General features: G+C 41.3%; 2 protein-coding genes across 2 annotated transcripts in view; both read left to right on the forward strand.

Annotated features, from left to right (window-relative positions):
* The window catches only part of LOC144662416 (profilin-2-like), a 168,062-nt gene that overhangs the window by 19,750 nt on the left and 126,496 nt on the right, over positions 1 to 21,816 (forward strand). The window lies entirely within an intron of this gene.
* LOC144662414 (GPALPP motifs-containing protein 1-like) lies at positions 105 to 21,175 on the forward strand. The gene is made up of 8 exons (XM_078523213.1): positions 105 to 431; positions 2,857 to 2,924; positions 3,251 to 3,331; positions 3,421 to 3,487; positions 3,618 to 3,706; positions 19,999 to 20,112; positions 20,473 to 20,532; positions 20,976 to 21,175. Exons 1-8 carry the CDS (start codon positions 161 to 163, stop codon positions 21,135 to 21,137), a joined length of 912 nt encoding a protein of 303 aa, XP_078379339.1. The 5' UTR covers positions 105 to 160; the 3' UTR covers positions 21,138 to 21,175.

Consider the following 21,816-nt stretch of genomic DNA (forward strand, 5'->3'; position numbering starts at 1 on the left):
TTGTCAGCGGTTGTAAAGTAAACAAATGTTTCTTCATGTAGGAGGAAACATACTATCCTTTCAAGCTACTCTCAAAAATATGGCGGCCAAAGTGTTTGTTTTGCGTGTTGTATGAACGGAAAACAGTCCCGAGAATTGAAGGAAAACACACAACTTGGCCATGGAGATTGGTCCAGCTCTGCCACCACATCTGGCCAAAAAACTGAATGCAGATAACAAAGAAAAGAGTGAAAATGAAGATAAACAAAGTCGCACAAAACAGAGAGAGAATGAACCTGAAGACAATTCAGACAGCAGTGATGAATGCGAGAGTTATGGACCAGCTTTACCGCCTGGATTTCAGAAGAAAGAAGGAAATGTTTCTAGCGCCAGAGTCATCGGACCCATGAGACCGCCACAGCTCAATCATCCAAGTACACTGACATCAAGTGGTATGTATGTGCTGTTGTGGTTCAATCTTTTGGTTGAAAATTTTTCAAAAACCAGTTTATCATATCGAATATGAGACAATGGAAAATAGAAATTAAACTGGTTTGATAGCTTTAAACCACAACATATGCACTGGAATTAACTAAAATGGCATGTGGGGTTAAGATTGGCATGGGCTAATACCTGTAGATCAGGATAGAAAATGCTAGTGAAAGTTATTGCAACTTTATTCATTATCTAACTTATCACATAATTTGTTGTATAAACTCAATGTGGATTTGATTACAAGTTACTTCATAGTTATTTTGCAAATAATATTAATAACAATTAGTTTGGTCTAGTAACAACATGCTCAAAGTTAGGTGTGTCCCAATTAGTTTTCTTTTGCAAGTTGATGTGACTGGAGTCACGGGGTTTATGTTACCTAGTGTTCTCAATATATGTTTAACGATGCAGGCTATAAAAGTAATAAAGTTCTTAAGTTTATGTCCTGTCCCTGTTCAGCTTTCTCTATTCTCTATAAAAATTCTTTATGCCCTGTCTCTATTCGGCCTCACCACCCTTGTCCTCCTTTGTGCCTCCAACGAAAATATGTTGAAAAGAAATAATTGAAGGGCTCGGTGCAAAAAGGGCGAGAGTAATTTTCCCTTGAAATGAACATTATCGAAACAGCTCCAAATTTCGCATGCAGGTTTGTTTACGTGTGCTTAACACTGTCCTGTGTTTCATTTCGCTGGTCTTTCCTTCATTTTCGAAAAAATAACATATGCAAAAAAAAAAAAAAGATTTTTGTAGCTTACATTGTCCACAGTAATCCAGCACTAGACATATTTCTACACATCGCGTGTGCAAATCTTGCCTTGAGGAACTTTATTACAGTTGTCCGGGATTTAAAAACAGCTTTTCAGAAACCAACTTTGCTGACCGCCAAGTTTCTCATATTTAATTTGCTCTCAGGTGGTGGCAGCAAGGGACTGGGACTTGTTATTCTATTGTGACGTCTTAAGTCACATGTTAGCGGTTTAAGAACAGAGAACAAAAATGGCACTTTGCTTGGGAAAATAAACTACTGGTTCGTTTGAGCACTAGTGCGTCTGCTTGGCGGTTGAAGGACATCATTAAGTCTGAAAAGCCGTAAGTCCCACAGCATTTCTCGAAGAAATGAGAGATGTTCGGCCTTTGTTTTGTACAATAGTGCTTTTTAGCGCTCGAGGAGTGATAGTTGTCTGACAAAGGCCGGCAGAGCCAAGTGGTAATAAAGTCTAAAAACACAGATCTCTTGTCGGGAACTATGTCAGCCTGAGTTTTGCAGTGTCCCCTTGGGTGCTGCAGCGACAAAGTTGCTGAGAAGCGAGCTGGTTTTAGACTTAAAAAAATTCTTTAGATGTTTCACAGGGCACCTTCCCTTGCAAAATTTTTTTCTGTGCCTCATTAAATATTCATCAATCAATCAATAGATTCGTGCGAACGAAAACCTCAGAAGTTTATCTTGTTTTCGCGGATTTTGTAGATGTGTGATGATGTAAGGAGTGGAGATAGAAGTGAGAGCAAGCCGGCGGCACTTAACTGAAAGCAAAACTAGTATAAAGTGAAAACACCAGCGAACATATTCAATCAATCAGTCTATCACAACAATCAATCTTTATTTCACTTTTACCTCATATTACAGCTAACGGTAACAAATTAAAATAGTATTGCCTGAAACAACAAAAAGCAGCTAACCGCAAGCAGACTGCAGTGAAAGCTAGCCACAAGCAAACTGGCATGAAAGCTTACTACACAAAAAGCGCGATCTAAGTGTTAAGGCTGACTCTGATCCTAAATTTAACTTGAAACGCTAACCCTAACCCTTATTCTTGGGGTTTAGCTTTTTCGTTAGGGTTAAGCCCTTAACCCTAGATTTGAAATGAAACCCTAGCGTCAAACCTTAAGCTTTTTCGCTAGGGTTAAGCTTTTGTGTTAGAAGCTTTTGCGTTAGGGCTAGGCCTGTAATCCCAAAACTTTAGCTGGTTTCATTGTTTTGAGGAAGAAAAGGTTTCCTTTGTTTATCGTTTGAGAAAGAAAAGTCCTAAAGACGCCGCCAGCCAAAACCTTGTCTTTTGCATTTGTTATTTTTCGAAAATGAAGAAAAGACCAGCGAAATGAAACACAGGACAGTGTTTAGTACATGTAAACAAACTCACATGCGAAATTTGGAGTCGTTTTGTCCATGTTCGTTTTCGGCCAAAATCACTCCCGCCCTTTTTGCACCTAGCCCTTCAATTTAATTTTAGTCAATTAATATTAATATCATTCAAAACACATTACCGGTAATAAATTTTATTTAATTTAATATTAGTCAATTAATATTAATATCATTCAAAACACATTAATATTATTATTGCTTTAACAGTATTTTTAAAATCAATTTTATATATTTTTTAATAGCTGGTGCTAATAATGTTAGCAGTGATGAGGAAGAGGATATAATTGGGCCAGCCCCACCAGCTGCAGCAGTAAGTACTGTAAAAATCAAAATTTATTTATTTATAAGTGAATTTTCTAGTTTCAGTGGACATAGACTTTATACAATACAATACAATACAATTTTAATGTCCATACGTGGGACGAGGTCTCCCTCAATGTCCGAGCCAGAGGCTCATGTATAAAACGTAGGACTTAAAATTAAAATACACTAAAGTATATGCTATTAAAAGTATATAAAATTTTTCCCACCCATTTAAAATAGAATGATAAAAAGGACAAAACTAACACCACCCCTCCCCTTACCCCATACCCCAGCTTTTTGGTCAAAAGCTTTGAATATTTTGAAAATTTCCAGGATGTTAATGTCGGATTTGAAAGGACCAAGTTGGACATAGAGGCTCGCAGTAATGCAAAGAAAGATCAAATGACCGGCAAGGTATGTCTGAAGAAAACAGTCACTTTGTCTGCTTAAATTGGTTACTTTTCACAAATAAACTAACAATTTTTAATCACTCAATTTCATAGAAAGATGTTAAACCCACGAGAGAAACTTGGATGACAGAGCTTCCCCCAGATTTGAGTAAAAACTTTGGTTAGTCTTCAATATTTTTTCCTAAAACGGGGTGAATACATGAGGCAGTGCATATATATTTAGTGGGCGGTTGTTGTTGTTGTTGTTTGTTAATACCCTCAAAGTTTATAGTAGATTTGCAACTTGATAGGTCTTGGTCCACGCAAGTTTCGTGCTCGTGCTGTTGAAGTAGGAGATCAGTCAGTGTGGACAGACACCCCTGCAGACAAGGCTAGAAAGGTATGCACATGTTCTTTAGTAGTATAGAGAGGATTCGACGAATACCACCTCTGAATTAGACGCTTTATCGCAGCTGGAGTTTGTTTTTTGGCAAGTTTTAATGAGTCACGGTAAATTCCCCGACTTTGTTTACCCACGCGAAAAAAAACAAAATTTGCATACCAGGTTTATGGGGGCGCATTTTTTTTTTCGACAACCAATTTTTCGACAACCATTTTTAGAGAAAGGACACATCTTAATTGAGCGATCGGCAGCCAATTCTTCTCGAAGCGAGCGGCGGAATGTTAGCCGTTATGGGGGCGCATTTTTTTTTTCGACAACCAATTTTTCGACAACCATTTTTAGAGAAAGGACACATCTTAATTGAGCGATCGGCAGCCAATTCTTCTCGAAGCGAGCGGCGGAATGTTAGCCGTTATGGGGGCGCATTTTTTTTTTCGACAACCAATTTTTCGACAACCATTTTTAGAGAAAGGACACATCTTAATTGAGCGATCGGCAGCCAATTCTTCTCGAAGCGAGCGGCGGAATGTTAGCCGTCATGCAAGTGACATCATAAAGTATTTTTAGTGGCGATGAGTCATGATATTACAACGTCTAAAAATATTATTCGGGGAAACCCCCGACACCCACGCACAAATTTGCATGCCGCTGTGGCTTCATGTCAATTGAACATTTGTGCTTTTTAGTTACATGGCTTTCAGCAAGACCTTGTTGACCGCGAACAAAGCAAGTCAATTTGACGAGTTTGTTGAGCAACAAATTGAGCGAATGCCTCAAATATCGGGCCCACTTCGTGAAGTTGTCCGTAATATACTGGATGAACCGATCCCGCTTGAAGTGCAAAAGCGTTTGCTAAAACCGTTGCTTGCACAAAAGTATCACCCAAAACCCCCTCAGCGACTTCGTCGCAAGGAAAAGAAGGAGCAAAAAAGGAAGAACATTCAAAATGAATTTGATCCTTTTGTACCACACGAAAATCGGGTGGTAACAAATTATCAGAATGAGATTTTAAACCTTCTTGATGTCGCGGAATACGAGGGGGAGGAAAATAGTGGCCGGCGTTTTATTCGATGGCGCTTTATTAGAGGTTTGGAAAAAGACCTTACACCAAACTTTATGGAAAAAATTCGAGAAAATGTAAACACAGCGTTTTATATCAGGCATACTTACTCGTATCGGTTGCGCAACATTGATGATGATACGGTCATTGTTTACTACATTAACAAAGGCTCACCTCGGATTAATAAGCTTTCTGCAGCGGAAAAATGGTTGACCGAACAGGAGACAAAACGCCTAGCGCCTGACAATATTAAAAGACCTTCTACAAAGTGGAAGTTTGAAAGCTTTTTTAATGTTGATGTAAAGGTTGTGCTTGACCGACAACCGCTGTTAGGCACAGGCCCCTTACCAGACTGGCTTCGCAACCTCGCGCGTGGCCGGTCGATGGTTGCGCTAGATACCTATCTTGATAATTTGTGTCTATGGCGTTGTATTGCTGTGCACCAAGGAGCGCGTATTGATCGAAGCACAGCAGCAGCTCGAGGTCTCGCAAAGAGTTTCTTCAAACTCGAAACTGCGCCGATCGACTGTCCAAAAACATCTCTTGATGAATTAGATAAAGTTGAAAGGCATCTGAATCAGGGTGCCGCTTTTTCTGATTGGCTCGGCATCCGAGTTTATGAGCCAGAGGTTATCTGTACATATGTGCCTGTAAATATAAGTGGAATTGACAATGAGATGAAAGAAAAAAGAGAATTAGTATGGCACCTAAAAAGAAACCCTCCAGCTATGCTGAAGAACATTCTGACAATCGGCACTTTCGAAGGGCACGCGTTTGTCATTAAGGATATTGAAAAGTTGGCAAAAATCTTTTCTTGCACCCATTGCAACGCGAGATTTACACAAGCTTGCCACCTTAAACGCCATTATCAAACTTGCAGCCAAGGAAAAACAATAATTGATTGCCCGGGCAAAAAGGTTGAAGAACCGCAGACAAGCTTTGAGAAGGCTTTCTATCCAAGCAATCAAGCTTCCAAAGAATCGCTTCGGTGGCTTGAACGAGAAGCCAAGCGGCGGAAAATTCACATACACCACGCGATGTGCGGGCATGGTGGCGAGCGTTGGGTTGAGCGCGCACCTGTCGACGGGTACGAGCCTATTTCAAAAACTGTATTTCAATACCACGGCTGCCACTGGCACGGGTGTCGAAAATGTTACCCGCAAGATCGTAACAAAATCATTGACCGCAACGACCAAACACGCGAAGACAGGTTTAAAGCCACAATGAAGCGTACAAGATTGCTACGAAAGGCCGGCTACCGCGTGATCGAGGCTTGGGCGTGCGAAGTAAGGGAAATCGTTGTTGATCCACCGCGGGCGCAAACAAAAAGCTACCCGCACGCGATCTTGTACGATTTCGAGGCGTATGGCGACAATAATCAGCGAAAGGAACCGACGCCAACACTCACGATCGAAAACGCACACGTGCCAATCTCGGTAAGCATCGGTGACACCCTTGAAAGAGAGCCCACCCACATCTGTGAAAGAGACCCCGCGGTGCTGGTCCGCAAGTTTATGGAAGAGCTGGAGAGACGCGGAAAAAACATCCGGGTTCAAGTAAGAGCGAAATTTATGCCAAAAGACGTTGGCCTGCTTCTAAAAGCGCAGCGACAAAAAATTGAGGAATGGTGCAACCAGGTTCCTGTTGTTGGGTTCAACTCTGGCAGTTACGATCTGAATCTGATCAAAAATAACTTCGCGGACCGCCTTGCTGCCACAACGGGCAAAGTCAGAGTGGCAAAAAACTGTAACAAAATCATGTTCTTGCTCACTCAGGGCTTCCGTTTCCTTGACATTATCAACTACCTTGGGCCAGGAACAAGCTATGAAAAGTGGGTTAAGGCATACGGATGCGAGGCTACGAAATCGTGGTTTCCTTATGAGTGGTTTGACTCCCCCGAGAAGCTTGACTACCCAGGGTTGCCGGATTATCTTGCTTGGTATTCAAGGTTGAAAAACTCCTTTGTGCTTAAACTTTCAGAATGGCGAACCTGCAAGAAGCTGTTCCGAGAAAAGGGTATGCGCACCTTCGCAGATTGGCTTTGCTATTACAACAACCTTGATGTTGCACCAGGCCTGGAAGCGTTAGAAAAGATGAAAGCCTTTTATACAGAAAAGGGTATCGACATTTTTAAAGATGCCGTAAGCATTCCAGGTGTTAGCTTGCATTACCTGATGCGAGGATCGATCGAGAGAGGAGCAGATTTGTATTCTCCGAGTAAAGAGGCTTATGATATGTTGAAAGGGGCGGTCGTTGGAGGGCCAAGCATTGTTTTTACAAGATACCACGAAGCTTTTGTTTCAAAGATAAGAGACCACCAGATTGAAAACCCGAAGCTTTGTAAAAACATAGTTGGTTACGACGCAAACGCTCTTTATTTATCAACAATGTTAGAAGAAATGCCTTGCGGAAATGAAGAAGTCCGCCACTTTTTTGGACATGAAGAAGAAGAGGCTGTTTTACTTACAAGAGACCTGAAAGGCGCTCGGAGCTGGTTTGGCTTTGCTGAAGTGGATATTGAGATTCCAGAAAAATTATGGAAAAAGTTTGAAGAGATGCCGCCTTTCTTTTATAACAAAGAGGTACCAGGTGAAGCCGTTCCAAACCACATGCTTGAATACTTGCAAAAAACAAAAAGAAATCGAGGTGACGGAAAAAAGTTAGTCGGTGCTCTTTCTGCCAAAATGATTCTTTTGTATGCACCACTTTTGCGCTGGTATGTAAAACATGGAGCAGTGATAAAAGCTGTTTACCGGAGGATTAACTACCAACCGAAAAAGATCTTCCCATGGTTTGTGGAACAAGTGACAGAGGCGCGGAGAACAGGCGATGTTGATAAGAGCAAGGCCTTGCTGGCTGACGTGTTTAAGCTGTTAGGAAACAGTGCTTACGGGAAGCTGATCGAGGCTCTAGAAAGGCAAACAAACGTAATTTATACAAAAGACGAAAAAGTGGTTGACCGAGCCCTGCGAAGCGCGTATTTCAGCGACTTAGATGAAATCGGGCAAGCGTACGAGTTGGAAAGCCGCAAGCCCCGGATAACTATTAGCAGGCCTTTTCAAGTTGGGATCGCGGTTTACCAGTTAGCAAAGCTGCGCATGCTCAAGTTTTACTATGACTTTTTAGACAAGTATTTTGATCGAAAAGACTTTGAGCTCATTCAGATGGACACGGACAGCTGTTACATGGCCATTTCTGCTTCGAAGCTTGAGGACATCGTAAAACCTGAGCTAAAACAAGAATTCGAGGCCCAAAAAAAACAATGGCTGGCTTGGGACAAGTGGAGCGGCCGCACCCCTGGTCTCTTTAAGCTTGAGTGTACGGGCAGCCGGATGATTGCGCTTTGCTCAAAGTGTTATTTTATCGAGGAACCAGAAGGTGAAAAAAAGAAGTTTAGCACCAAGGGGGTATCTAAGACGCAAAACGAAATAAGATGGCAAGGATTTAAGGCCGCTCTGAATGGTCATAAGGACATGACAACAAACAGAGGCTTCCGTATGAAGGAAGGAAAAATGGTAACTTACGAGCAGGAAAAACTGGGTTTGAGCGCCTATTACGACAAACGTTGGGTGCTTGAAGATGGAATACATACCGAACCGATTGAATATCACGTTTAGCTGGCATTGACTGGCGGAAGGGCGGTATCAGGAGGTACTACGAGCAGCTCCTCGCGCACAAAGCCACGCTTGGGGCCGTCTTGCAAGTAATACAAAACAGGTTCGTTCGGGTTCATTACAGCTCTTTCAAGCGAAAAGACTTTTAAAGACCAGATTGGATCGGTGGCACGTTTTCCGCCACCTTCTAACTCACCCGGCTGGTACAAATATCTAACATTCACGGAGGAGGGGAGCTTTTTTTCGCTCTTACCAACAGGCCTCAAATAAGGAGTCGACGGCTTGGCAGCAACGGCTTTTAATTTAATAGCTTCTGAGGGTTTTTTGCCAGTCAGCCGTGTAACTTCGTTGTTCAGAGCGGCAATAACTTCGGGTAGCCTCTTAACCCACGCTGTCGACCGCTGGCCAGATGGCAGGGTCAACTCGACACTGTACTGATAACCAAACAGGCGCTCTGCCAGTGTGCGGTTGAAACGTTCAACAATGGCCTGATCTCTGTGAATGTTATAACGCCCGCGTCGAATAGCTGTTTTTCGATTTTCCATTTCTTTGGTAACAGCGCCCATGAATTCGCGCCCGGGGTCAACTTGCAGCATCTGTGGCCATTTCAGTGCACTACGCCTGTAAATTGCCTGAAAACCTTTTGCAACCTCAGTTGAATCTTTGGAGGTCAAAGGCTCGGCCTCTTTGTAACGGCTGGCAACGTCAACAACAGTCAACGCGTATTTGTAAACTTTTCGCCCTCGCGGCAATCTGTCATGAGGAAGAAAAAGAAGGTCCGCCTGGTGGACCGCGTTAGGAGAAGATACATCAAACTTTGGACGAGGAACGTATCGTGGTGCGGGAAGGTAGATTTGCCAAAAAGCTTGTTTTCCGAGCCACCTTTTTGCAGTATCTTCGGAAACCTTTGCGGCTTTGGCTAATTTTTTTATTGCAGAAATTCCTTTCCAGTATCCTTGCGGGCTGTAGTAACGTGACTCCAATTTATTATTTTCCATTTGAACTTTTAAGACTTAATATAACATGGAAGAAAAAAAATATTTTGGCGATGACCCTGTTTTCCTTGCGGACGTGGAAGAAAAAAAATATTTTGGCGATGACACTTGTTTCCTTGCAGGCTTTAGTGATAATATGATCACGATTTATTATAACTTTGTTGAGTCTTTAAGACTCAAGTGGCTAAAAGACAAAAAAAAATTTGGCGATGACCCTTATGGTCTGGGCGTTAAATTAACAAAAAAAGATATCCAAGATTTCTTTTTTGTTGCGGAAAAAAGACCTTTCGAACCAATTGTTTTTCAAGAATGCCAAGATTTCAAAGAACAGGAAGAGACAGAAAAAAGATCGATTCCGCCGGTGGCGAACTTGTCATATTTGAAAACAGTTTTGAAAAAAAACGGCATTTCTTGGCAGGATTTTGAGCCGGCAAGGCTGCGTTCTTTGGCAAATGTGTTAAAAGAATACAAAAGGCATGCAAAAAACGTTAACTACGCTTGTTTTTTATATGATTTTTTTAACGAAGTTTCAGAAAAAAATTGGCCAGGAAAAAAAGAAATAATTTTTCAGCTTGCGCAAAAAAGACCAAAGATGCGAAATGCAACAAAAATAAAATCAAAGCGCAATTTTAGCGAATGGTGGTATTCGTTTTAATTTTTTAATTCTTCCCATTCGGAGCAACGACAGCAGGAGAAACTCCGTCAGTGTGATTTGAGTAACGCAGTTTCGTTTTTTTCGTAGAGAAGGCACTGTACTTTCCGACGATCTCTTGATATTCGTCGTCAGAAATTTTGCCGTCTTCCAAGGCGGCTGACGTGAGAGAGTTGATTGCTAATAGAGTTTCTTCAGCAAGTAAAAGTATTTTTTTGTGTTTTTTTGCTTTTTGCAAGAAAAACTTGACAGTTACGCTCAAAGAAGTTGCCGCGAGAGAAAGAACGGTTGCTGTCGCAATCAAAGGCCCTCCAACGACAATGCCAACAGCGGAAAGAGAAGCCGCGAGACCGGAGCCAGTAAGAATCGTCGCGGCACCGCCCTTTAAAGCGCAAGCTGTCTGACAGCGAGTATGCCAACGCTTAAATTTAGCAGATGTTTTTTCGTAGTGGTCCCGTTGCTTTTCCAAGGTCAGTTTCATTGCCTTGATTTCGGCTCGTCTGTATTGGGTAGCGGTTGCCATTATACTTAGGGCAAAAATTTTCAGATTTAATCGCAATAATGGTTAACCCATTTTCCTGTTTTTTTGTTATAAACTGTGGCTGAGCAAGAAGGGTCTTGGTTTTCTGAAGGGTGAGTCCAAAACTTTTTGCTGAACAAACCTGTTTTGGTGTTAAAAGCGCCCTTGGCTATGTCTCCTGACCAATATTTTTCAAGAAGCTTTTTATCTCCGCCAACGGCTCCTGTAATCATCATAGCAAGATCTTGCGCCTGCTGAAAACCAGGAATTTTTTCTCCGATTTTTTTGTTTACGGTTTCTCCAACCCCTAAGCCAACCTTCTGCTTTGATGCAATTACGTTTCTTGCCAAAGTGTGCCCCCACTGGCGCTTGTTTTTGGGAACTGCGTCAAGCGCTTTTACCATTTTTTTGTCTGCAGCGTGTTTACAACTTTTTTCATCCTTTTTACCAGCACAAACAGCGTAATCGACGTCGTGTTGCATTGCGACCGCGTCTGTCGCCCCCGTCGGTTGCTGTTTGATTTTCAAAATCTTTCCGGTTTTGGGGTCGTAAGTCAGCTGCTTTTCAAGAGGATTGTAAGGCCCGGTGTAGTTGTGCCCCGGCAGCGTCCACCCTTTTTTCGGTTTCGGTAGCTTGCCAATGGCTTTGTGGATGTCAAGGCCTGCACCGTTTTTATTGGAAACAAATCGAGTTTTAGTAATACCGCAACTTGCGCAGGTAACTTTTAACATTTTTCGGCCGTTTTTTGTTGTTTCCACCCTTTCTGTTTCAGGCACATTGGGAGTAAACTTCCTTTCTTTTACGCAATAGACCTCCATCCTATACCTGTTTAAAAAATTTTTGTTTTTTGTTTGGCTTTCCAAGCGTCTTTGGCAGTCCAAAAACCTTTTACCGGATCGAAAACAACGATCTTTGTTATACCGCAACTGTTACATTTGGCTTCAAGTATTTTTTGGCCATCGATGTTTATCGAGGTTTTTTTGCTGTCAGGCTCGTTGTAAGTGCAACGCCTTTCTTTCACGCAGTAAACTTTTTGACTTTCCATTTAAGTTTTTATTTTTTTGTTCAATTATGTGCTTCGAAAATATGCAACATTGTCGCTTACTCCTTTGAATGCTTGCCCCGCAAGTTTGGCGGCCGCTGTCGCAAACGTGGGCGAGGGGCCAGACAAAAACATGCTTGCGCCCTCGGCGATTTTGTCAACCAAGCGTGGCTTGTGTCTCGCTAAAGCGCCTCCTTGGCTCTGGCTTTTTGCAAGAAACCTCGTCTTTGTGATACCGCAACTGGCGCATTTGACTTTTAACATTTTTCGGCCGTTTTTTGTGGTTTTCACCCTTTCGCTTCCCGGCACATTGGGAGTGAACTGCCTTTCCTTTACGCAATACACCTCCATTCTATACTTGATGCAAAAAATACCTTTTGACCACAGCCTCGTTTTTCAACAAATCGTCAGAAAACATTTCAAGAATTTTATTAAACGACCGCCCTTTGTTTCGTTCATTCAAAAAAAGCAAACAGTAGTAGCCGCACCGGACGCTAAGTTCCCACTGAAGCTGGTTGTCGTTTCGCAAAAAGCTCTTTTTTTCCCTTAAGAACAAGATCATTTTCCCATTCCGCGGGAGGCGGCAAGCCGAAAGAGTCAAAGTACTCGTATCTTTCTCTTTCTTTAAAGCAGCATACCCAATGGGTGCCGGGACCGCCCAAGTCGTCCATGTTAATTATGCAAGGGGAGTGATTTTTTGGTAAAAATTCGTTTCTTGAAAAAATGCCTTTTATCGGTATTTTTAGATAATCGCACCAGGCAAGCAGGTCAAAATCAGTTAAAGGAACGTCCTCAAAATTCATTTTTTTTCTCCCCAAGTTCCAATAAATGGGGGCGGCCGCCGCATCACGTCTGCAGGACGGACCCTCATGCCATTGCCACCTTTTGGTTTTACCTGCAACCCTTTACCAAAAACCGCGGCCTTGACAAGCTTGAGTGAGTTTCTGATCTGTGTTTCGCTCATTTTTAGATCGACTCCCCTTTTGTCGCTAACGGCTTGCTTTATTTTTTTGATTTGACGCGCTGTTAGATGCAAAGTGTTTCCATCTCCTTTTGCAATGTCTTCGTACTTCAGCCTTAGTGTAATTGCTGTTTTGTTCGAAAACGCCTTGGCGAGGCTTTCTTTTTGTCCCTCAGAAAGCACGACCTTACGTGAGTGGTAAGAAGTCATCGTGTATATATTTTGTGAAAAAATTTAGACCACAACCAGTTCGTTACCCACCTCCCTCAAAACCATTTCGCTTTCGTACAGAATGGCTGCGAATATCGTGTAATCCTGGGCATTTGCCGCTTCATTAAGCCTGTAGTGAAAAACCATCTGCTTTGGATCGTTTGTCAAGTTATCTTTGTTTTCTCGAAGGTCGAAGTAAAGAAAAGGGTAAAGTGTGCTAAAGTTGCTTGTCTGCAGCTGAACTCCTGTATTGTAATCATTCTTTCGGTAACGGTAATTCATTACGTCGTTGAGGATTCGCAGCTTGAAATTTTCGTCATACTCCAGTTCAGGATAAAAGTTGGAAGCACCGTACTCCAGCCTGCAAGTGGCGAGCTTTGCTGAGTCATCTCCGTCAATGTCAAAAGTGTCAAAAAAGTACGGGTTCTGGGTGAGAGCGTTTACTTTTCGGGTCTGCTGGATGAAGATGAAAACGTGCTTTGCGTCTTTAATTCCAGGATTTATCTGCCAAGTTCCGAAAGCGGCACGTCGGCTGCTGCTGGGCTGCACCATTTCTCTCATGTAAGTCCACTTTCTTGGTTTTAAAAAGTCTTCATTCGCAAGCACTTGCCCTTCGCTCGTGAACCGAAGCTTTGGAACCCACAGCTCAAGGGTTCTTACAACAATTCGCCTGTTTGTACCGTCGTTCTGCCAAATCATTTCTGCGTCAGACTGAAGTTCTATTTCAAGCTCAAGCTGCATTGGTGGCAATAGCTTGTCACTGAGCTCTTCGAAAAAAGAGTACCTGTTCAGAGGAATAATAGTGTTGACCGTTGCACCCGCGTGGGCCAACAACCCCCTTTGCCGGATTCCGAGGTTTGTTGCTTGCGCTGCTGTAACATTACTGTCATCCGTGTCAAGATACCAAAACTGGCTTTTTGCCACACTTCTGGAGAAGTCATCAGAATAATCCAACAAGTTTTTGATAAATATCAGCTTGTGAATGTTGTCAACGTTATAGAGAGGTTTTCCTGCAGATTTTACCACAAGTTTGTTTAACAAAGAAAAAGATCCATTGATAGGAGCGGAACGAGTGTCTCCTGCAACCGCAGCCCCATCTGCGGTCGCTTCAAAAGTAAAATCTGCTCGAAGGTAAGCGTTGTACCAGTCGTACCAGTTGTTTCTGTCGGTTACAGAAAATTTGTAGCCAGTTTTTGTCTGGTGCTGATTATTTCCAGGAAGGCTTATTGGCGTGGAAAGACCAAACCGCACAAACTCAGTTTTTTCCAAAAACTTTCCGCTTCTGAACATCGCTCCCAAAGCAGGGTATATATAACTGCAAAAAAAATTTAATTTTCTGAAACGATTTGGTTTACCTTCAACCTTGCTTCTTTTTTTCTTAAAATGTTTTTAAGCTTTTGTCTCGACGTTTGGTTGAGTCCTTTTTTTCCCATCAACTCTTCAAGCTTTTTTTGTGACTCAGGTAAGAGACTTTTTTTTCTTTTTAGAACTTGCTGAATTTTTTCCGCGCCACGCTCAACAACTTTTTTTGTGGTTTCGACCGTTTTTTCAAGAGCTTTTTCAGCTGCTTTTTCAGCTGCTTTTTTGGCAGCCTCTTCTGCCCTTTTTTTTCCACTTTTTGCGAATCGTTTTCCGATTGCCATTAAAGTATCTCTGACGACCCCTGTTCCTTTGTGCCGATATCTGTATCGACCTCTGTCGTAAAACCTCGTCCACTCGCTTGGGTGATTCATCCTATATACTTTTCTCAAAAATTATTCTTCCTCTTCGATAAAAATGCTCAAAGCGACCGGTTGATCGTTCAGAAAAAGGTCATTTCCTTGTCCATCACTAATTCTGATTCTTATCGAGTTAATTCGATATTTGTTAACCGGATGCCACAAGAGTCGGCGAGGCTCTTTCGAAAATGGGTAAGAGATTTCAAGAGTCGATGTTGACAGCGTGTACAAAACATCGTCTGCAATATTGTCAACAGCTCTTGAAATAAGGTCGCAATGAATATAAATCCAGTCTACCCCTCTTGTCAAGTTCGGAACACGATCACCAACGTTGTTCATGTCGTTTAAGATTTTTTTGTTAAATCCAATAAGCTCTGACAAATTGCCTTCGCTCAAATCAAGCTCGTAATCGTTTGCAATAAGAATTATGACCCTGTATGTCGTAGTGTGAAAATAAAGTTTGAAAATGTCTTTCGAATCATCCGTTTTTCCTGTATGAGATTGGAAAGTGTCGTTTAGGTCTTTGTAATCATACATTCCGTCAGGAATGGTGACAGTGATCCACTCTGAGTCACTTTTCTTCTTCCATTTAAATTTGTTGTTGTTATATTTTTCTGAAACATTATACCAAGAATAGCTCATTGTTACAAGCTCGTTCAGAGCAGCTTTGTACCTTTTTGAAGAGTCTAAATTAATTGGGGGCTCAAAGTAGATTTGAAAGTCGTGAGGTTCATTTCTTGCATCTTTCTTTTTTGCAATCGAGGAGTTGAGCAAAAGGTTAAGATGTTTCATCGTATATTATACTTATGTGAAATTTTTTTTGCTTCTTCTGTTGACAGCACTTTCTGTTTTGTTAACATTTGTAACAATATCGCTACTTGTCTTTGCAACTTTTTTGAAGTGTTTCCTGCCTTAATGGAACCGATGCTTATATAAAGTCTGTCAACAAGAGCATTTTCATCAACAACACCGCTCCCCTCTTGATCTGGTGGTTCTTTTTCAAAAAATAAAGAAGATTTTGCTTTCTTTTCTCCCCTTCTTTCTAAAATTTCGTCTCGCGCTTTTTTTATGTCTGAAAGAGTGTAACCGTAAAATTTTGATTTCGGACTTTTCACGACATAGTTGGGATTGTTTACATTTTTTGTCAACATGCTGTTTAGCACCTGCAGGTCTGTTGATTCTGATCCCTCGATTCCTGGTTTTTGTGGTGTTCCCCATTTGGCCCGTTCAACTGACTGAGACAAGTCGTGTGACAGCGTTGCGCCATCATCACCTTTTGCTGCATCACCCCCTTCTGCATCATCATCATCATCATCATCATCTTCCTTTTCCGCAAGAGGTGGGACTGGTGATGATGTTAATGGTGGTGATGATGTTGGAGTTTCCTCTTCGAAATCTTGGTCAGATTCAACCATCGAATAGTCAGGTACTTCTGGTGACGGCGGCGGAGTTGGTGGGGGTGTTTCCACATCTGGCCTGAAATCTTCACCAAATGAGTTGTTAAGATCGAAATCATCCAGGTTATAGTTTGGGCCTTCTTCAGCATCGGTTTTCTTTTGCGTGGCAAAAGAGCGGTCTAGCCTTCGTGTCAGCGGTTTAAATACCTCCTCACCTGAAAGCTGTCCGAATTCTTTTTCAATCGCTTTGTTTTTCATTGCGGCAAGTATTTTGTCATTTTGCTGCTCAACAGCGGCCTTTTTTTCAGCAAGTGTTTGCCATTTTTTCATCGACATCTTTTCGCGTATATATATATAACATCTAAAAAATGAAGATTCCAAATTACGATCCTGAGTTTTATTCGCAAAGTGCTTTCAAACAAGGGCATCCAAGCATGCCCTCTGACACCTTTCGCATGCTTATTTGTGGCCCGAGCAACTCTGGAAAAACAAACATTCTTTTACACATGCTTTATGAGCTTTTAGTTTACGACAAAATTTATCTTTGCGCAAAAAACCTTCATCAAGAAAAGTACCAGTTGATTCTTGACGATTTTGAAAAAAGAGTTAATCCTGAAACTGGTTATGAAGTTATCGAAGCTTCCGACAACGTCATTCCGCTTGACGAACTTACAGACGATAACCAAAAAATCGTCATATTTGACGACATGGTTTGCGAAAGCAATCAAAACGAAATCATCAATTACTTCATAAACGGAAGGCATAGGCAATGCAGCGTCATTTATCTTTCTCAATGTTTTTTCAAAGTACCCAAAAATATTCGTGATAATTGCAGCCATTTTTGCATTTTTTCCTTTCTCCCAAGAGAAAATAACCGTATAGCGGATGAGCTTGGAATAAACAGAAATCTGCTTGATCTTGCAACAAAAACAAAATTCTCTTTCTTGTATCATGACAGACCAAAAAAAATAACAAAAAAAAATTTTGACGAATATATATAATGGGTGCTTTCAACGGAGATACAGGTCATCCTTCAGACAACTCATCAACAACTGGCCCTCCCGGCCCCCCTGGTCCAAGAGGTTCGCCCGGCCCCGCTGGTCATAAAGGCGACACTGGTCCCCAAGGTCCACAAGGTCCAACTGGTCCTGCTGGTCCTCAAGGCTCTCGTGGTCCTACTGGGCCCGCTGGCCCAAAAGGCGACACTGGTCCACAAGGCCCCCAAGGCCCAACTGGCTCAAGAGGTTTCGTTGGTCAAAAAGGAGATAAAGGTGACAGCGGTCCAACTGGCTCTACTGGCCCTGCTGGTCCTCAAGGGCCCCAAGGTGCAACTGGCTCTTCTGGCCCCGTAGGTGCGACTGGTCCTGCTGGCCCTGCTGGTCCAAAAGGAGAAACAGGTCCAACTGGCCCCGCTGGTGCCACAGGGCCTGCTGGGCATACTGGCCCTGCTGGAACAAAAGGGCCAAAAGGAGATGCTGGACCAACTGGCCCTGCTGGTCCACAAGGTCCCGCTGGGGCAAAAGGCGACCCTGGACAAATGGGTGTTGTTAATCAAAATTTGGTAATGAACGACCATTCAATCAAACAGCTTGCAAATCCTGTTGGTGACCAAGACGCTGTAAACTTAACATCAATGAAAAAATATGTTGGAACACACACAATTTCTTCAGGAACAAAAGAAAATCTGTTTTCTCATTTGTTTTTTTCAGCATCTTCTTTTACAGGAGTTACAAATTTTGACTCATTAACAACTGTTAACAATTTTAACTCTGGTGTTCACTTAGTTAACAGAAACGCTTTTCGTTTTAATTTACTAAAATCCAGAGACAGTTTTAATTCAAGATTTAAAATCGGCCTCACTGGCTTGTTCCCTGGTGATTACACTCTTTGCGTTGAATTTTTCTTTCCTGAAAGTGATCTTAACTGGAGTTTAAGTGCTTCGTCACCTTTTGGGGGAAACACTGTTAATTATCATACAAAACGCTTTAACAATCACAGTCCAAAATACACGCGAACAATTATTCACTCACAAAAAGATCCGTCAAGCAGTGACGATAAACTTTTTATTGATATAACCAACCCTGGTTACTTTGGGTCAAAAGCAAGTGAGCAAGCTTATTTAATTGCTTATGGTGTAAAAGGTTATCAGTCAGATGTGCCAAGCGATGTTTTTGAAAAGCCTTTTACTTTTTCAGGTGGAGACCTTTTGTTAGAAACAAATCTTGATCTGAATGGATACGAGTTAAAAAACTATTTTCTAAAAAAAGACAAAAATTTTGTCATAAACGGTTTTTATGATGGAACAGATGGTACAACTACTCTTGGAGGTGGTTTTGGCTCAAGTTCTGTTGTTTTTTATTTGGTTAAATTTAATTTTAATTTAAATTACTTCATTATGCCCGTTGATGGAATAATTGAAGAATGGCAGTTTTTTATTGAAAGTAAAAAAGATGATAATATTGTAAATGATGAAGTACAGGTGTTTATTAAGGTTCAAAAAAAAGATGGTGGAAGGGGGTCAGCCACAGTCAGTCAAACCGTTTCTGATTTCCAAAAACAGGACGTTTCATTAGAAGCATCAAAAGGAGACAAAATTTTGGCCGCAATTGCAAATAGAAACGGAGCAATAAATACAAAAACAGGTTTGTTAAATTTAATAATTTCTAGTAAATATTAAGACGTACAAAAGAGTCAATTTCCTGTCAAGAGGTTTGCGACAAGCCCTTTGTCAAAAGTTTTCAACTGCGCGATCGCCTCTTCTGACAATAAAATCCTTGGTTGTAAAGCATCCTTTGCGATTTTTTCGTGTTTAAAGATTTCTGATGGTGGACCGATAAAATTTTTCAAGTTTTTTTTTCCACTTAAAAGACAAAGTCCACGTCTTCCTCGACCCATCTTTGTGTATATTCCAATGGCCGCAAATGTTCAATTGACATGCAAATTTGTGCGTGGGTGTCGGGGGTTTCCCCGAATAATATTTTTAGACGTTGTAATATCATGACTCATCGCCACTAAAAATACTTTATGATGTCACTTGCATGACGGCTAACATTCCGCCGCTCGCTTCGAGAAGAATTGGCTGCCGATCGCTCAATTAAGATGTGTCCTTTCTCTAAAAATGGTTGTCGAAAAATTGGTTGTCGAAAAAAAAATGCGCCCCCATAACGGCTAACATTCCGCCGCTCGCTTCGAGAAGAATTGGCTGCCGATCGCTCAATTAAGATGTGTCCTTTCTCTAAAAATGGTTGTCGAAAAATTGGTTGTCGAAAAAAAAAATGCGCCCCCATAAACCTGGTATGCAAATTTTGTTTTTTTTCGCGTGGGTAAACAAAGTCGGGGAATTTACCGTGACTCATTAAAACTTGCCAAAAAACAAACTCCAGCTGCGATAAAGCGTCTAATTCAGAGGTGGTATTCGTCGAATCCTCTCTATACTACTTCTTTACACATTACTGTCAACCTCTTACAGGAGCTCGCTGTTATTATTTTTAGCAGGAATATGAGCAGCTCAAAAACATGCCTTGCCCATAGCAAACCCACCAACAGTTTGATTTTGTAGAATAGCACACAGCAAATGACTGGTACTACACAGGAAGTGAAGTTGACTATCATATAATGGCAAGGATGGATTGATAACAATGTAGACAAACTTGAAAACAAGAGGCTATTGTTTTCAAGTTTGACCCCAGGATTCCTTTCAGTTTGTGATGAGTTTTACTTTACACTCTGATGGAACATTTCCTTGCAATTAGTCTCGAGTGCATAAGTACTCAGCCTAGGATGCTCCATGAAAATAAAGTTAATCGTAGTAATTATGATTAATAATAAATTATAGTTATTGGACTGAGTGAAGTACAATTCAGGAAGTAATCGGGTGAGTAATTTCAAAATCTTTTGAAAAAAGTTTAAAATTACGAGCATGATTGCTCTCTGACTTGTACGACTTGAAGTCCCATTACTAATTAATAAAAAAAAATTGAGGTTATTAATTTGCGTGCCAATTACGGGACAAATAGGCGCACGCAGAACCAATCAAAATCAAGAATTTTGTTAAAGATACGATTATAGATTATAATAATAATAATGATGATGATGATGATGATGATTGTCTTCCTTTCAGTCAAAGGAAGGTGACAGAGGCTCTAAAAGAGGCGCTGATGACAGTGAACCAGTCAGGACTCCGTGGGAGTTAGCAAGAGATCAACAGATGAGCAACCAAGTTGAACACTACAATGTAAGGAAAAAAAACTGGACACAGATTTGTAGCATCTGTTTTGTCAATTATGGGGTTCATTTCAGGCCCAGGGCCCCTCAGAACTTTAGAACCTAAGGGCTCTTTTCAGCAGAATTTCCAAACCAGAGGTTTCATTGAGGGCCAGCCACCAGGCAAGTTGACCGGCTGTGAACCTGACTTTGCCCGTCTCTTTTCAACATCTGAACTGACTTTAGTTTACCAAAGAGGGTAGGATCTTACTGATGCCTACCTGCTCCAAATCTTAATGAATCCCCTGCAAATGTGCTGGGGGGAGGGGGGAATGAAGACAGTTGGACTGCTATTTTGTTAGCTCTTATGTTAATTGATATTATCTTTCAGAAGCGACACAGAGGAGAATCACTTATGGACCAGCACACTAAGAAACTTGAAAAACAAAAGGTGTGTTTGCCCTTTTCTACTTTTCTGATTATAAATTACTGAACAAATTTTACCATTGTCAAGGCTTAAAAGCAAAAAAGTACTTCATAGGCTGTTTTACGGATACGGCGGCCGTAATGATTTTGCCCCCTTCGCATCCTATAATGCTCATTGAAATGATTTATTCTTTTATTGTGATAATTCTGCAATTACCATAATAAAAGAAAAAATATATATTATAGGATGCGAAGGGGGCAAAGTCGACTTTTAGGGCACAGTTTGTAGAACTCATCCTCATCCCCAGGGTGCTTTTGCACTTTGAAGGAAAAAGTGCCCTGGAGATGAGGTTGTGCAGAGCTAAAACTTATTACACTCAGATGTATTGCCGTAATTCAATTCCCCCCTTATTCCTGTCTGTGGTCAGTAAACATAATTTTAACTTAAATTTTTCTTTGATTTGATAGAAGGAAGATAAAGACAAGCCAGTAGAAAGAAGACCGTTTGACAGGGACCAAGATTTAAATTTGCCAAGAATGAGTGATGGGCAAAAAAAGTCCGTTATCCAAAAGTCCAAAGAACTTGGATCCAGGTTCCAACATTCCCGGAGTGGATCCTCGTTCCTCTAAGAGATCTAGGAACTAGTATCCAGGTTCTTATAATGCAGAACTACTGGATGTTAAAACTGGATTTAATCAGGGATGTAGCCAAGAAAACTCTAAGCCAACTCATCAACAAGTCCAGTTGGCTTTTCTGGCCTTAGAAGCTCTTAAAGTTCACCTAAGTCTTTGTTTTCATGTGAAACTTTAGCCGGATTTAGTTATATTTCAGCCGGTTAAATTAGCCGGCAGCCGGCCCTTAGCGACATCCCTGGATTTTGATGAGAAAAGCATATCCCATGTCAAGGAAAGGCAAAATACAACAAAAAAAGTATTATCGTTCCAGCCATTTCTAACGACGTTAAACACACTTTTTCATAGAATAGAGAACTTTTTATACATAACTAATTTCCACATCAAACGAACACATTTTCTGGAGCCGTCGACCCTATTTAATGTAAACTCACTCGAAATACAAACGAACATCAAGTTCGGGCCTAGAAGCGATCAAAAGTGTTCTTGTACTGTGCTGCAGACATCTGACTTATCATCTCCATGAAACAGGTGCATATTATTATTTTTTTTTTTTACATAAGCCGACCCTGGTAACAGTGGCTTACTCTTTTGTATTTTTCAATTAAATTTGAGGCGTGAAGCGGCGAAAAACGAGACGACGAGCAAGAAACCTCGTTTTCTTTGTTTGAACCAT

Source organism: Oculina patagonica, chromosome 8 (assembly GCF_052425735.1).
Source record: "Oculina patagonica isolate OP01 chromosome 8, crgOcupat, whole genome shotgun sequence".
NCBI classification, from domain to species: Eukaryota; Metazoa; Cnidaria; class Anthozoa; order Scleractinia; family Oculinidae; genus Oculina; species Oculina patagonica.

Bases quoted from the DNA above. Each gene is read 5' to 3' on its own strand.
- LOC144662414 (XM_078523213.1), top strand. From the start codon at position 161: ATGGAGATTGGTCCAGCTCTGCCACCACATCTGGCCAAAAAACTGAAT. The intron at 3,707-19,998 runs GTATGCACATGT...TCTTCCTTTCAG, and splicing joins CTGCAGACAAGGCTAGAAAG to TCAAAGGAAGGTGACAGAGG. The intron at 20,533-20,975 runs GTGTGTTTGCCC...TTGATTTGATAG, and splicing joins AGAAACTTGAAAAACAAAAG to AAGGAAGATAAAGACAAGCC.